At 42.3% G+C, this 16,950-nt stretch overlaps 2 protein-coding genes across 2 annotated transcripts; both read right to left on the bottom strand.

Annotated features, from left to right (window-relative positions):
- Positions 1–115: 115 nt before the first annotated feature.
- arhgap22a (Rho GTPase activating protein 22a) lies at positions 116–9,233 on the bottom strand (the record flags this gene model as incomplete). Its single annotated transcript, XM_083898133.1, has 10 exons — positions 116–335; positions 428–1,447; positions 1,576–1,701; positions 1,909–1,982; positions 2,068–2,200; positions 2,297–2,507; positions 2,590–2,718; positions 4,119–4,206; positions 5,228–5,424; positions 9,200–9,233. 10 exons carry the CDS (start codon positions 9,231–9,233, stop codon positions 116–118), a joined length of 2,232 nt encoding a protein of 743 aa, XP_083754259.1.
- Positions 9,234–12,088: 2,855 nt separating this feature from the next.
- Positions 12,089–16,936, bottom strand: LOC310933841 (uncharacterized protein; the record flags this gene model as incomplete). Its single annotated transcript, XM_083897412.1, has 10 exons — positions 12,089–12,577; positions 13,598–13,785; positions 13,947–14,041; positions 14,131–14,293; positions 14,404–14,477; positions 14,645–14,823; positions 15,598–15,730; positions 15,832–15,942; positions 16,014–16,149; positions 16,816–16,936. 10 exons carry the CDS (start codon positions 16,934–16,936, stop codon positions 12,089–12,091), a joined length of 1,689 nt encoding a protein of 562 aa, XP_083753538.1.
- Positions 16,937–16,950: the final 14 nt, after the last annotated feature.

The raw sequence follows: 16,950 nt of genomic DNA, 5'->3' as shown, positions 1-16,950 counted from the left end.
GTCAAGTAGTACTGCACTAGAGGTATTTGGTCTTGAAAGCTTTGGGCTGGCTGGTCTTCCCAGACATGATGCCCTTCCTCCTCTGATAGACCAGATGATGGCAGGTTGGTCTGGTTTAGTTGGTCCGTGTTGCTCCTGTAGTAAGGTCTCCGAGAGTTTTGAAGAACTCTTCCATCTCTTGCTGAAGGAGAGCGTTTCGGTTCTCTGCATCTCGATGCGCCCGCTCCGAGTTCCTGAGTCGGATCTCCAGCATGTGGAACTTCTTCCTCTCCTGGTCCAGCTCCTCCTCAAGGCGGTTCACCTGGGCCTGGTACTTAGAACAGGACTCCTCCAGCCTCAAAGCAAGAAGAACGAGAGGTTATAAATAATACATCATTCTGGCTTTAATTTGTTTTTTGACAGGAATGAAAAACTGACTTGTTCTTACTTGCGAATGCAGCTTTCGTTACTCATCCTCTGTTTCTTCAGTTCCTGTTTGAGCTGGATGAGCATGTCGGTGAGGCCTTCATCTTCATCCTCTCCCCCTGCGGTATCATCCTCAGTGCCGCTTCCACTGTGATCCACTGTGACAGTATCTGCACTGTCCTTAACCTCGGTGAGTTTTTCTTCTACTTTAACTGCCTTATCGCTTTCCTCCGGTTCGGCGAGTGAGATCTCAACGGACGACCACATGGAGGAGGTGTCGGCGGGCAGGCTGAGGCTGGAGGGGGCAACGTTGTCATAGGCAGACAGTCTGTGGGACTGGTGGAAGGCTCTGTGAGAAAGGGACGATCTAGAGGAGTCTTCTTCAGAGTCTCTCTGTGAGTCTTTAAGCGAGAGCGTGGTCTCTTTAAGGGAGAGGGTTGAATCCTTCAGAGACAGTGTGGAGTCTTTCAGTCTTTCGCCAGAGGAAGTGGTGCGCCTGTGAGCTCGGAGGGATGACAGGCCATTCATCAGCCAGTTGCTCCCACCAGCTGCTGACACATCCCCTGCCGATCCCCCTATTTTTCCCCTTGTCCCCACAGATGCTGCACTGCCCTTGAAGGAGCTCCTCCACGAGGGTAGAGCTTTGGACTGTTTGCTGGGACTCACAGCTGCTTCGCTTCCAATTTTCCCTTCAGTTTTGCCGTCTGCTTTTTCTTCCACTTTCTCCTCTGTCTTACCGCTGCTCCTCCCCTCAGTCTGACCATCCTCACCCTTCTGCAATGCTGTAATTGGACTTGGTGCAATTGGCTTACTGTCTGAAGAAGGGGTTGAAGGCTGGAGTTTCTCTTTCGGGCTTTTGGCTCTTGTGCCCGAGGAGGGTGTTGGGTCACTATCTTCTTGTGACAACCATTCCACTTTGCACTTTTGGACAGGACTGATTTGCTGTTGTGGGGAGATCTTGATCTCTGTTTCCTGCTCTTCAAGTTGGTAAAGTCGAGAGTATTCGCTGATCAGCAAGGTCATTAGGTGCTGCACCTGTGAACTTCCTGTTTATGATGACAAACACAAGGAATTACACACTTGCTACAATAGTTTGCCTCTAACCCCATTTTTGATTCGTTTACAGATTTGGTTGCAGATTAATGTTCTGTATGTTGACATCATTATCACTGACCTTCCATCATGGTGACAGGATCCTCCACTCTGGGCCGAAGGATGTTGGGTCCAAACACGGTGGCGAGATTCTGAACACTCATCTTGTTCTCATTGGAGTGAGACTGAACCTCGTCCAGAAACCTGAGCCCACAAGTATGTGTGAACACTTCATGCTGTATTTCCACATCTAATCCTTTGCAACAACAGGCTCAAAGATGTTTGAACCCTCTTGTATTTCAGTTGAGCTGAGTCACAACACTCAGCTCATCTTTCCATAAAAGATGCTATAGAATGAATTAAACTGCCTGACGAGGACACATTGGAGGCAACAACATAGTGTTTACATACCTGCAGATGTATTTAAGGAGGTTGTGGTTGACCTGAGGAAGGGATTTCACCTGTTTGCCAAGCTCTACGATACCCTTTAACAAGAGGAAAGTGTTACTCGCATGGTAAACATTTTTTTTAAAAATGAATATGCAACGTGAAAAGTACGTTTTATGTTACCGTTTCTTTGTCCTTGGTAAGTATCTGAGCACAAGACAGAAACTGAGTGTATTTGGAGAATGGAATTATAGGCTCTGGAAGCTCCCGTATGAACAGTTTTAACAGGGATGCCACTGTGTGGACATCTGTAGTACTGTAAGAGACAGAGAGCGCACATATAGTGTAATAATATCCAGCACTGATTAAAGTTGGGCAACGTTCATGAAACAAAAGCCCCCCCGTGCTTCACCTGTCAAACACTGGCTTCTCGCCACGGTCAAATGCGTCCTGCAGCTCTCGAACATGATTGGTTTGTCCAGGGGCCCTGAAAAGACCCTCCTCTCCAAGCCCTTGTTCCCGAATGAAACAGACGCACTGTTCAATCAGCACTGGGACTGGACGCTGTGGGCCACACTGGGCCTCATACAACATCGTCTCCTCGAGGTGCTGCCCGAAGACTCCTAAATGCAAACAACGGTGGTTTTTAGTGAATGTGTGTTAGACCACCATACAGTGTGTGATTGCATATATTAAAGAACCAACCTCCTCCAAGTGGAGCCCATATGACTCTACGTATAGCCCTGACCCAGTCCTCCATGTCGCTCTGAGAGTTGGCCAGCAGCAGGAATGATTCATGGCTTATTCCTGTTCGATCCTTTTCCCCAGCCCCTCCTGAAAGCACAACCATACTTTATTTTATTTAAATATAAAGGACAAAATGACAAACACTTCTACAAGACAACTGTACTTAAGATTAAGTGCAGTTGATGTTGTACAGAAGAAATATCATCTTTGCAAGTTGCTTTGGTGATGATCACGTACTGTAAATAGCATCAACCGTATTAGCTCGAGCACCCCTGCGAAGTACAAAGACACAGCTGCACAGCTCTGTGCCTCCTTCCTCTGGATACACACACACAGCGTGATACTTTCCAGTTTGACATTTTAGTTTGACATTTCATTTTATTTTACTTCAGCTTTGATTACACAATGTGAAACTCAATCCCTTTACTGGATTTTGGAAATTATTTAATACACCAAAAAAAAAGGGACAGCACTGTTAAATTTGTAAGAGCAAGGGGTTTGGTGTGTGATATAAACTAGGTTTTTCCGCCTCTACTGATGAGGCTGCAGGCGCACCTGCATTCTTAGTATCAGTAAACTGGTACTGGTGGAAAAAAAAAAGACCAAGAAAGACAATGTGTTCCCTGTGGACACCAGTAACTGCATGCACACTCTTCTTTCTGTACAGGGCCTTATTCTCTGTTCCTGTTCTCGTTCTCTCTCTGTTAGTTCACACTATTTAAAAAGACCACGTTGGTGTATTTGCGTGTTTTAACCAGTCTAATCCAAATTGCACATGTATAGTTCCCATGACTGAAAGCCAACCTGACGCAATCAATCTAATTCTGAACACAGGAAATGTGTGTTCATCATTCAGCTGTAGAAATTGCCCACTTTGAATTACAACTTTATGAAGAATTTTTACCTCCATATGAGGTCGGTCCATTGTACCCTACCTAACAGCAGAATTGTAGTAATGAATGAGGTCATTGCACCATGACTAGCAATTACATCGTTTCTTCTGTTCTGTAAATAATAATATTATTTAATCAATAGCTGCATATGAGTCAGAGGATATACGTCCTCTGACTCATATGCAGCTATTGATTAACTTCTGTTTTTTCATGAATCATTGCAAGATTTAGTAAAATAACTGTGTATGAAGAATATAATCACAGCAAACCTGACAACAAGTTTAAATGTTGTGATGTTGAACAATTCCAGATTATATCACGGACAGCATAAACAGTGTCAGGTAAAGCTATGTCTGATATTCTCAGCTTCTGGATCCAGCTTTGATCTTGATTAAGCAAAAGCCTTTTAAATGTGTGCGATGTATTATCATTCCACATTAGCTGCTGTGCCACCTCAGGATTTAGTGAAGCATTATGAATTTAAAGTGAGCCAAGTGTTTGGCAGTCAGCACTTAACAAACGCTCCCTTTTGAACAAGACTTATTTGTTGACTTCCCTCACACACGCAGCTGAGATGTCTCCACGCCAACTCACCTGGAACGATTTCAAAAAGGTGGCGACCAGGCTCGTCCTGACTGGCCGGCAACTCATTGACCTGACTGCCCTGCAGAGGAATGCAACCCTGTCGGGGGGGGGGAGAGGTAAGGTTTGAGACAGACGTACAGAAAGAGCGACGAACAGACAGGCGAGCAACAACAGCAGTGACTGGCCAAGTCAATTAATGCTTTGTGGACTTGGACGTGTAATGCATGTTAAACATTAGGGTTCTGAGCACTATGGGCTCTGGGCATCTGTCCAACCTGGGGGGGGGGTTGGTGGTGATGGATGGAGGGATGACTCAGGGATACATCTCTTCTTCTATGTATCCCTCTGCCACTTCCTGATGTGTTTGCATTTATGATAAAGCACAGAGAGGGTGAAAGTTCCCCTACTAAGTACAACAGAACCACAGGGCAGAGCACATTATCAGTGTGTGTGTCAGAGCAATGACCACACATTATGGCTTTAATGGAGATTAGGGACATGAAGGCTTTTTGTCTGTGGAGGTTCTCCATGCATGGATACTTATGCAGCAAGGAGAGGACAAACACGGAAGTAAGAATATACTGAATAGCCACTAGGGGTCTAGGAAGTCGATGTGAAAATGAGCCTACGCCTCGCTTAAATGGTGACATCAGTAAACATTTTCCTGAGGATTTAATGGCATCAATCACTACTTTTAGGTCTTTCTCAATAGCACATGACGCCAAATGTGTCTAAATGTGTTCCCATTTAGAGGAAAATAGACGATACATCATTGCACATATGAGTGAATGACAGCTGGAATCGACCAATAGGTGCCTTATTGCTGGTGAAATTACCAGCTACCACTTGCATTTCATGCAAAATGTATGAAGAAAAGTATGTGCAGCTGTAAAAACACTGTCGTCCTGATTTAAAAGAGTCAATAAGCTTTTTTCAGATTTGAATAACACACAATGGATTGACTGGCCCTGGGGCAATATAATACAATAAATTCATGAAGCTTCACTATGTATCAGGCTTTGGGCCAGAATTGATCTGAGTGCAGAGAAATGCAGCCACACGGGGCAGTAAGTGAAATCAGATAACTGTCTTGTATATTAAATATGTGTGTGTGTCACCTGTGCCTTGGTTTCATCCTGGTCCTTGTAGAAATACAGCGCTTCTGTCCTCAGGACGAACCAGCGCAGCTGCCAGTTCTTCATGATACTTCGTTGCCTCTTCAGCCAGCCGACCTTCAGGGCCTTCTCCTGATCCAGGGGCGAGCAGGGCCTGGACACTCGAGACAGCTCTCCAAGCACCATGCTCTTGGATCGCGCTGCATGGAAGGTACACATACTGTATTAATATAGTGAGTGGAAAAAAAAACCTTTTGAGCTGAAAACAACAGAGTGGGAGTGATGAAGAAATAGATAAAGGGATGGAACATTAAGCAGAGATGGGGGGGAATTACTGATTTGTTGTTGTTTAGCTGATATTCTGAATATCCACCCAAATACCATCCACAATGATAATTTACAAAATTATCCCTCGGGGGGAAACTAATCCCACAGGCTCAACCATGCATCCAGATTTCCTATTTAGTAAATTCACCAAGTTACTGCCTCCATTTTGTAGAAAACACATGCACTCTTTCCCACTGCATTTCTTTGTTTTTCAGCTATAATAATATTGCAACTTTAATGGAAATACAAAGATTCTATTAGCTCCAGGTAGTGCTTTAACAGCTATCGACTGATTACTATAGCATGGATTATACATTAGCAGCTATGTGGCAAAAGTATAGAATAGAAACAGCAACAAAAGCTTACATCCCCATAGGTAATCAGGACAAGAAAGAAAGAGAGAGGGAGAGAGAGATCAATGAAGTTTTTTTTCTGTTAATTGCATCTTGCTTTCTGCTGAGGACAGCAGTCAAGGCACAGCATCTGTAAAGGCCTACTCTGAGATTTCTCTGCCCTGGTTCTGGTTCCCTCTCTCTTTCTTATCAGCTCTCTTCTTGTGTGGACTTCTCATTTCATTCCTGCCCTTTCTGAGTTGCCCTTCATTTGCAGAGTCATGATTGCTGGGAGGGGAGAGAACCGGAGACCACGTGAAGCAGGCATCAACAAATCTGTATGCTGACAGCAGGAGCAGACAGAGCAGAATCTATAAATACAGCGCATGCAGCCACGTTGTGCTCCAGAGGAACTGTTTTTTTTTTATATACCGTTTGCAAAAAGTGAGTATCATTTCATTTTGTAATCAAATAATGAACGGATCTGCTATGATATACATTACTTATGATTTGTTATACAAGGTCATTGCTGATAATGAGAAGTATTATTCAGAAATACAATATGTACAATAATTTACTGGGTAAAGTTAAAGGTGCCATATGTAAGAATGTGGCCAAAAACGGTTACTACATTCAAATTCAAAATACTGAGGTCTTTTAGGTTTCATTTTCTGACTTAACTGGCAACCCGTGGTTGCTCTACTGACTGCAATGATTGGTAGACGGCGGTAGGTGGCGCCCCATGCCAAAACATGATTTCAAAACATAAACATGGTTTGCAGTCTGCAAAAGATTTTTTTAAATGCAAATATTTTGGCTGTACTGTTGTTGTTGGTGAGTTCAGTTTGTTATATGAACATTATTCCTGAGTCTGTGATATATTAGGAGGATTTTATGGCCAGTTTCTTTAAATTTATTACATGATTCACCTTTTAAGGTCCAATGTGTAAGACTTTCATGAAATCTACAGTTTGGAATGATGGACACCTATGCTCGGCCCTTACATCAGAGAACTACGGTGGCCTTTGCATACCAGAAAAGAGAGTTGTGTTTCTTTGTTTGAACAGTCATCTCCCGCTTCAAAACAAGAAACACCAGGAGAATGCAGAAACATACACACATGGTATGATTGGTTGGTTAATTACATATCATTTTAGAAATGTCATATAGAATAATGTGCAAAAAGTGTAGGACACCAGTAGAGTTGCTGTTTTAGCAATGCTATAATGACTACAGTATAATTATTGCTCACTGACAAATAAAACAACACATTTTTAAGGAAAAACAATCCAGCTTCTACAGTGTCAAACACTTAAAAAAAAAAAAAAAAAATAGCATGACGGTGACTCTCAACTGGAGTGTTGATACCCTAATTTAACATTATTTGTATGCTGCGTCCTTCGTCTGAACACAGGCCCTGTTACATAATACTAATACTGAGGGAGCATTTGTGTGTATACACCAGCAGCACAGGGTCAGGTGATGATGGGGTCTTTAGAGCAGTAGAATTCAATACTGCAAAGTTTTGTGGCTGCTTCTTTGTTTTTCTTTAGTAGTCATTCTCCAACCTGTTTTCAGCAACCTTGCTCAATCTGTCTTGACATAAAATGAATAACTTCCTGTGTGCAGCTCAGGAATGTTGCTGCACTGCTATACTGAGAAACAGAGAGTTGCATTGATCCAATCGGCTGAATTAGTCATAATATATAATTACAGTGACGATACATTTAAAAAAAAAAAAGAAGAAATACATATAGTTAAACAATGTTTTTCTTTTGAAAAGTAGTGCAGGAAAAGTTTGGAGCAAAGCGTTCAATCGAAATAAGTAAAGTCCCGTACGTGTTCTGGCATCTGAGATCATTCCACTTAGGCATTAAAATGGTCCCAGTTGGTGTGATGCCATATTACAATAATGATGATTATTTATGATGCATATCGTTGTATTGCCTCTTGGAACACAGTGATATCCCTGCACTGTACAAAATAGGATGAACCATCAAAACCTACACAGTACGTATTGATTCAAATGTACTAATGATGTTTTTCTTCTCCGACCAAACAGATAATGGAGCAAAAAGCCTTAACCACGGCTAATTACCCAGTTTTACCAGCGACATCAACGAGACTCCACACACCACATAACTGCTCGGGAGTCCAGTCTGATATATCCAAGCCTCTAAATGTGCAGATCCAACGCTGCGATGCTATCTGAATTTATTGGTAAATAAAAGGGTCAGCGGAGAGCATGGGCCATAGGAATGAAACCATTACAGCAAATGAGAGATGGCAAGCACAGGAATACGTAGTGCCAAGCAAAGCGAAGTGCCTACTTTGCCCTCTGAAGAAACAAAAGGCAATTCTCCTTCCAGTCAGATTTTATGGTCTTATTTTTTACTGCTGGTGTAGAATAAGACAATGAAAGGCAGCCAAATGGAGCCAAACATAGGCACCCCCATTTTTTTCATCAGAATATCAAGTCAGCCTTTAAATCTGCAATCAAGTAGAAAGCCAGTGACATAATTAGTGTAAGTAGTCTATAGAAACCACCTGCTCTGAAGAACACAGCAAGTATTTTATTTTTTTTACACTGCATCGTGATTCTCTCAGGACCAGGAGTTCTAGTAGTGGTTTTACAGCTTCCATGATGTCCTTCTTCCCACAGTCATGTGAGAGACATGCATGTGTGGTGTCTGTGTGGACTTGTGAGGTGGATTTTTTTTTTACCCCATGTTAGAGGAACTATGTTTGACAGTCAGCTGTTGGGATTTACAGGCATGCATTCCCCCTCACCACCCTTAATGTAGAGTTCTGTCACCTGCTACAAACCACGTCCCACAAGCCCAGGGCTAAATCTTGAACAAACACACACACACAGTTGCAAAAAAAATGTCACCACTGGTAGGGCGAGAACTATCCCGTCCAGCAGCCATGTTTATGACAATGTCACTGTATCTCCATCAATGATCAAATCATCCAGGACAAAAGATGGTAGAATCGGGAGACATGAGGGATGACATCACCCCGTAGTAAATCTCAATGAACTTCGATGCTTTAAGATCATATAAGAAAACTGCTGATATCATTCTGTACCGGTGCTGCAGACGAGTGACACCTTTTGACGTCATTATCGACACACACCGATATTTGGTGGGATTACTACTGTCACAAAGACAGCAGGTCAGATGCAGCTCTGAGTGTATGGAGACAGAGAGGCTTGGAGGGGGAAAGACAGTAGAGAGTACAGTAAGACACACACAAGAAAGAGGAGAGAAAAGAGATGAGGAAAAGAAAGGAGGGGAGGAGGGACTGCGCTTACCCCGGCGTGCCTGCTTTATCTTGGGGCTCAGCATGGTTACCGTTGCTGTGCTGCTCCCTCTCACAGAGACATGACTGCATCCCCTCTGTTCACACTCTGCTCCTCAACCACACACACACACACACACTCAGCACTTGACGCTGCTGCCTCGCCCTGTTACTCCTCATCCTCCTTCAGCATCTCTCTCTACCCCCAGCTCTCACTGTCTTGCACTTGGACACTGTCTCCATTCTCACACACACACACACACACTCACTTACAAGCACTTAACCATTCACTCTCCTCCTCTTCTCTCTCTCTCTCCCTCCCTCCTTTCATCTCACTCCCCCCTCTCTCTGTGTCCGACAGATCCAGCGTGCCGTTGTTCTCACATACATATCCAGAGCCCTGCCCATTCTGTCCCCCCCCCCCCCACACACACACACACACTCTCCTCTGCCTTCTGCTGCACATTTTCAGTATCAATTTCCCCAATGTCTATAAATATGTCTGCCTGTGTGCCCCCCTCTCTCATCACCCTTTTCTTTTCAATGGCACCCCCCTCACACACACACCATCACCCCCACAATCCCTCCAGCTGTTTGTAGACATTTAATACTACCTCAAAGTACTAACTTAAATCAACACATTCAACACCAATGCTGTGCCTGTACAACTGCAGATATTATGAGACAGGGCTTGACTGACCCAACACGACTTGATCATGACTCGTTCATCAGGTTAGGATTTATAGTCTTACTCTACTCACTTACTCAATCAGTCTGTTTGGTGAAAGGTGGCAGAGCACTCTGTGGGGGTGATGTGATGTTCTTGTTCATATCGTCTGTCTGACTGTGGTAGTGGATGTGATAAAAGCAGACAGACGCGGCAGTTTGTGTGGCTGGATGAGGCTCAGACGCAGGCACAGAGGCAACTGTAACTGTAAACTGAGGTTTTCTCAGATTTGTAATAATCGCTTAATAACAGCCTTTACAGAGGAAGAAGAAGCGGTAACACTTTAGATTAGGGAACACATATTCACCATTAACTAGGTGCTTACTAACATATAAGTAGCATACTAGCTCTTTATTAGTTATCATTAAGCACGTATTAACACCTTATTCTACATAACTGTATTCTACCGCTATTACGACATGAATTAAGATTTTTCCTACATAAGGTTTTAACATGTGCTTAATATTTACTAATAAAGGGCTAGTATGCAACTTATATGCATGTTAGTAAGCACCTAGTTAATGGTGAATATGTATTCCCTAATCTAAAGTGTTCCTAAAAGAAGCCCAGACGAAAAAGATCTATGGGATTATAATCCAGAAATATGCAAATACACTAAACAAGCAACAACATACAGTAGATAACTACCAACTTTAACACAAAGTCCCATATAAATAGAAATAGAGATAGACAGATACTTTATTGATCCCCTATGGGGGACATTCACAAAATATACTAAACAAAATAAAAGAAAAGAAAACTTGTACCTGACAGATCCTTTGCAGACCTGGATGGTATCATGGCAGCGAACCCATCTGCGTGCACAGTGTATTCTTCTCTACTGGGTCCATTTCTAGAGTCAGTGAAAACTCAAGTCGTCTGTTCAACTGACCAATACTTTGGAAAACAAACACAGTCACATACCCAGAGAGAGAAGGCACTACTATACTTGCCACAAACGCACCAGTGATTTGAGTCTGAGGAATGCTGACGGGAACAGATTCTGATAGACGGCAGGAAATCAAGACAGGCACGCGGGAGTTGCTTGCCATGTATTCACTGATGGGCAGTCCAGATGACTCGCCGCCTCGAGGCAGACTCTCTCTCTGCGAGCATCACACGGTCCCGAGCAGCAGCAGCAGCTGTTTCACGGTAAAATGAAACACAGCTGTACGATGCTCCCCTGCTGTCCTCTTTATCTGAATATTCAGTCTGCCTGTCTGTCAATCAGGAAGTGAACTGCCGAGATGAAGAAGTGAAAACAGCTGATTCTGTTCAAAAATAGTATGAGTTTCTCTTTTAAATGTGTTTTTTTTTAGTGTACATTTTTCTCTGCTAGTCACAAGCTATTAATATAAGGTAAGAAAAACCAAATGAAACTGAGTCACCACAGATAAAATACAGGTGGCTGCCAGTTAAATACACCGTTGCAGGGGAAGAATAATGGAGTGAAAGCACTTCATGTCACAGACTTACATGCACTCATCTTAACCGCTCTATATGCATAACACAGAGAACAGTGGACACTAAATTATACGACATGACTTCACCACTCGCTCACATACTGTACTCCAGACACAACTGCATGTGAGGGGTGTGTGTGTGTGTGTGTGTGTGTGGGGACGACATCATCTATAATCTAGAAATATGGTCCTGAGGGACACATAGGAAATGAGTGTGTGTAATTGGATGCATGAAAAGAGCACGTCTCTATTAGTGAGAGCAGAGGAAGTGTCATGGCGCAAATGACTGAGACGTCAGGGATCTGCGATGAAATGACATATTATGACTTTCAGTGGACCTGCAATTAGTCTGAACACGTTTGATTTATAGTACGCATAGTGCATTTATTTCAAGCAACATTTAACAGTGATGGTAAAAACACAAGCTGTAAAATGTGAACACTCTCAACAACACGAAAACACAATTGTGGAAGTATTCAGGAAAGTGTTATCCACAAGTTCTAAAACCTAGATGAATGAGCAACCTATTGTTAGTTACTATTATTAACTAGTTATCCTGCTAGTTTCAGCCTGCTATTTAACTTTAAAATGTAACACGATTTTACCAAAATGTTATATTAAAGTAAAACACAACATGTGGCATTACTGAATCTGAGTGTGAACCACAGAACCTACACTGTTAAGTGTGTAAGGATAAAACTAATTCACAATTTTAAATGTCTATGGCAGATTTGTCCTCTCCCGTTTGTCCACTGCCCACCCGTCGTTGACCTTCCAGCAGATAAGACAGCACTATAACCCAGCGTTGTCCAAGCGTGCGCTGCCGAGCTGAGCTGTCACACTGCCTGAAGTAGGTGGTCGTCCCTGTGGCGATGGCGTTAAACTGCTCCATCAGAAGCCACACCTCCCATAGCAGCGTCATGGCGTTCATAACCAGCAGGGCGGCGACCCAGAACTCCTCCCCGAACAGCGAGAACAGCGACGACAATCCGCTATCGTCTGAAGGCATCTTGTTGTACAGGTAACTTATCGCTGACGCGGCGAAAAAGAGGTGAGCTGTCAACATGGAGAGGATGAAGACGAGGAAGAGGCGGTGGTTCCCGCGGCCGACGCAGCGGTTCAGGAAGAGGCAGTGATGGTCATAGTCTTTAATGCACACGTCACACAGCTTGCAGTGTTTGGTGTAGTCAGGCAGGAACAACTGAGGGAAAGCAAACATAGTCATTCATACATTAAAGTTGCCATATGTAAGAATGTGGCCAAAAACGGTTACTACATTCAAATTCAAAATACCGAGGTCTTTTAGGTTTCTTTTTTTTTTATGACGAAACTGGCAACCCGTGGTTGCTCGGCAGCTGAGACTCTACTGACTGCAATGATTGGTAGATGGCGGTAGGTGGCGCTACATGCCAAAACAGGATTTCAAAACATAAACATGATTTGCAGTCTGCAAAAGATTTTTTTTAATGCAAATATTTTGGCTGTACTGTTGTTGTTGGTGAGTTCAGTTTGTTATATGAACATTATTCCTGAGTCTTATTAGGAGGATTATGATCATATTAGGAGGATTTTATGGTCAGTTGCTTTAGATTTATTACATAATGCACCTTTAACTAATATACAGAATGCACAAAAGTCATTATTGTTGACTGGCTATTGTTACTCAGTTGCATTCTAATATTGTATAAACCTTTGCATTTTCATCATTCAAAAAAATTCTAAAAAAAAGAATAATGTTTTCATGAAAATCAAATAAATGTATTTGCTCGAGTGAGAACCACCCGGCAATGGTGTTCTAGGGTAGAAAGGCAAAGCATTGTGTTTGAATCCTACCTTCCAGCTGACTACTCTTTTAAATTCACTATTGTTTGTCAATCAACTAAACTAAATAATTCACAATTGTTTTTTTACATACAGTACTTTACATTGCAGCTTTGACATATGAGATTCTGGCGAGGACGAGTGCATTTGTACCAAGACGAAGAGAAGGAAGCTTGCGTGTTTCCTTAGAGATAGATCTATACATCATCATGAAGATACTATGATTAAAACCAATATCAGTATGCATGGATAAATGACATTGTAGTTATATGAGCGTCATAATCGATTCAGAACTGTCCTTTCTACTTGATACAGCTGTTATACAGTATATTTGCTCCTGGTCTTTTGTCTCTTTCCCTTTCTGCCTTACTACGTTCAGTGCCTTGTGATTTAGTCTCACCTCACAGTATGGACAGAACCTCTGAGGACTCTCGTTGTTCTCCACCAGGTCAGCGATGCAGGAGAATCGAGGATCAGCGTCTGCTGCGTCCAGTGTCCCCGGGTCCTGTGTCAACATCTTACACAATAAACCGAGGACGATAATGAAGTGGACCGTTAACACCTGTTCCGGGGGACTGCTTGGCCACACACATTCAAGAGGTTAAGGATGAACACGAGTCATTTTAATACACAAAACCTCTACTCTAAGAGCTGCTCTAAGATTGCAAATTTACCCAATGTTGGAATCATAAAAGATTATCTTATCTTTGAGTAGACAGGCCCAACATCATCCAAAGAATAAAAAATACCAGAAAGGATATTTGGCATCACTTTTCCATAGAAGCAAAGCAGGGAATGGGACATGCCAGCTATGAGGGTTCCCAGGTAGACCGGGTTGGGCAACCTGCAATGAAGACATACGTTTTCTGAAGAAACGAGAACATAACGCATTGATTAACAGTTCATAGGCCCTTGAATATCTTTTGTCAAAACCTTTGGTAGGTGGTCATGCGGTGATACTGTGAGAAGATGCTTCTGGCCAACCATGGGAACATTAAGCAGCAGATGAGACCCCCATAGCCTCCCAACATGGCTGCTATGAGCAGGATGGCAGATCCACTCAGACTCGGAAAAAACAGTGTCCAGTAATATAAAACTGTTTTGTTTTTTTTGGGGGGAAAAAAAGAAACACAAAAATAGATATACTTCAAATATACACATGCTATTCTGTTTTGGTCAATTTTCTTGTAGTAGAGTGTTATTTACCACGAGACTCTCTTGGCCTGCTGTGTATTGGGTCTCTAATGTGCCGACTCATTAGTTTGGCGAGTTGCTGATGTCTGGAGAAAAACACAATATGAGCATGTGTTAATCAGCGTTAGGAACCCTGGAGAAAATGGTGTATATATATCTATATATTTAAAGGTGCTGAGGGTTGTAACAATCCCAAGCACTTGTCTAATACTCAGTGTTTTTCCCCAGAAATGTCTCGGGACAGCAGATTCACCTGAATGTTCTCCCCTGTCTGCTTAGATCCAGCGGTGTGAGGCCGATGTGGTCCTTCAAATGGAGCATCCTGCATCCTCCTCTCTGCAGCAGTGCCCAGGACACCTCCATTCCGCCCCTCTCTGCTGCGACGTGAAGCGCCGTCGCCCCCTCCTGGTCAATTGCTTCCACGCAACCTCTCTACGGCACAAGGAGGGTTGAGTTGCACAGATTTTTACTGATCTTTGTATCACAGTTCGTTGGGATTTCAAGTGAGTTTTTGGATGACTTAAGAGTCCTGGTTACTTTCTATTTATTATAGAAAGTCAAAATTATTAGATTTTGGTGGTGTTAAAAATGTTTTTTAACCTTGTGAAACTTAGGAGTGTAATAAGTGAGCAGCCTTGGTGAAGGTTTGAGTACTTTCTCTCATATTGATGAATGAATATAGTTCTTATTATTATTATAATAATAATAATAATAGTCATATATATGACTTAATTAAACAACGTTATCAAAATGTGTAATACATGGGTATTCAGCCACAAAAAATACCATATGGTTAAATTAACCAAGTGTGTGTATTAGGAGTTGTGTTCACCTATGACGGGCCTTGAGAGCTGTACTCTCAAATTATGATTATCTGCTCCAGCTCATAATTATGATTCATTACAACTGTGCAGATTTGTACAGTTTGGCTGTTTGGATGTAAGCTGTAGCAAGAATCATCTACGCCAACATGGCCGTATCATAATAAACCAAAAAAAAAAAAAACATTCGGTAATTTTTCATCAGTAATTTAAATATTTTTTTCTGTGTTTTCACAAAACAACAGTTTAGATCAGCTTTTGCTTTAGTTATTTTGTGCTCAGTATGCACAGATGTCAGGAGTGATTAAGTAACTTTTTTTTTGTTTAATTTTGACTCGTTGAAGATAATTCCTGAACAGCTTACGAGAGAATGAAGACATCATACCCTCTCTTTGAGCAAATACCGGACCAATTCTGTGTTGCCTGTGGACGCAGCCAGGTGCAGAGGCGTCACATGGAACACGTCTGTGTCCGAGAACCGGAACATTCCTGTCTCCCACAGATAATGCACTGCAATACTGGGAGCAATAATGTACAGTTTTAGGTGTGCAGAACATTTTGTTTATTTTTATTGTTTTAAATGTGACTGTGTAGTTACTAAATTATAGTCGACACTCACATGCTGCCTCCGGTGACCGCGTGATGCAGCGACGTCTTTTCTTGCAGGTCTATGAGGCGTAAGTCGGCTCCGTACTGCAGCATTTGGTGCATGATGTAGACATTTCCCTGTCTGATGAGAGTCACAGCTATAACATATAAGACGTGGCATGTTTTGCTGAAAACCTAAGAGTGACTGCTCACCTGCAGGCAAAGTGAAAGGCTGTCTGTCCTGCATCACACGTCAGGTTAGGGTCAGCTCCGTTACTCAGGAAATGGTCGACCAGTACACGGTTACCATGGAGGGCAGCATAGTGGAGTGGGCTGAAACCGCCCCAGCCTGCAAAACAACAACAAACGTGCATTAGGTTAGAAGATGCTCACCTTTAAATTGGATCTGCAGTATAAGCCTAATAGAGTGTTATTCTGGTAATAGTTGAAACACTCTGGAGTTGAGGATAGGCTTCAGCACGCTGTCACAGGATCTGTTCACCTAGATCTGTGCTGATCTCTCAGAAGAGGTTACATTTCATTTTGGCCTGAAAAATAACGTTGAATTAATTTTGCTCTGTGCAGTGATATTTGGCAATAAATGTCAGGCAATGAAATGCTGATTGATCCAGTTAAATATGACATATGAGCTATTCTGTTATTCCTTAAAGTATTTGCACATGACAACTTTGCCTTATTCACAGTAAACAATATTGTTATTGAAGGATTGTTAGAAGCCCAATTTGCACATCCCAACTCATTGTAGTTGTGAAGCAGGAGTCAACAGATGGTTATTACAAATATATGACATTATTTATTCTCATTACTGTGTTCATAACAGCTTTGAAATTTGGGAAATAAACCCACTTACATTTAAAGGCTAAACACTGCGTGCACATAACAACACAGGAAGTAGTGGCTGTTATGGTATAATAATAATAATAATAATAATACATAAAAAGAGAGAACATGAATAGATGATGATGCTTTTATGTTGCACATTACTCTGTCTTACCTTTATGCTTGAGGATCGATCGATCATTTTCAACGAAGAGCATACACTGTTCAATGGTTCCTCTCTGTATACAGTCAAATATGTCTCCACCGCCTTCGGGGCCATCCGGTGTCGGGTTCATTGTGATGAGAGGAA

This window comes from Microchirus variegatus (genome assembly GCF_963457635.1).
Source record: "Microchirus variegatus genome assembly, chromosome: 11".
NCBI lineage: Eukaryota > Metazoa > Chordata > Actinopteri > Pleuronectiformes > Soleidae > Microchirus > Microchirus variegatus.
The sequence above is the reverse complement of the archived record's forward strand: the minus strand, read 5'-3'. Positions and strand labels throughout refer to the sequence as shown.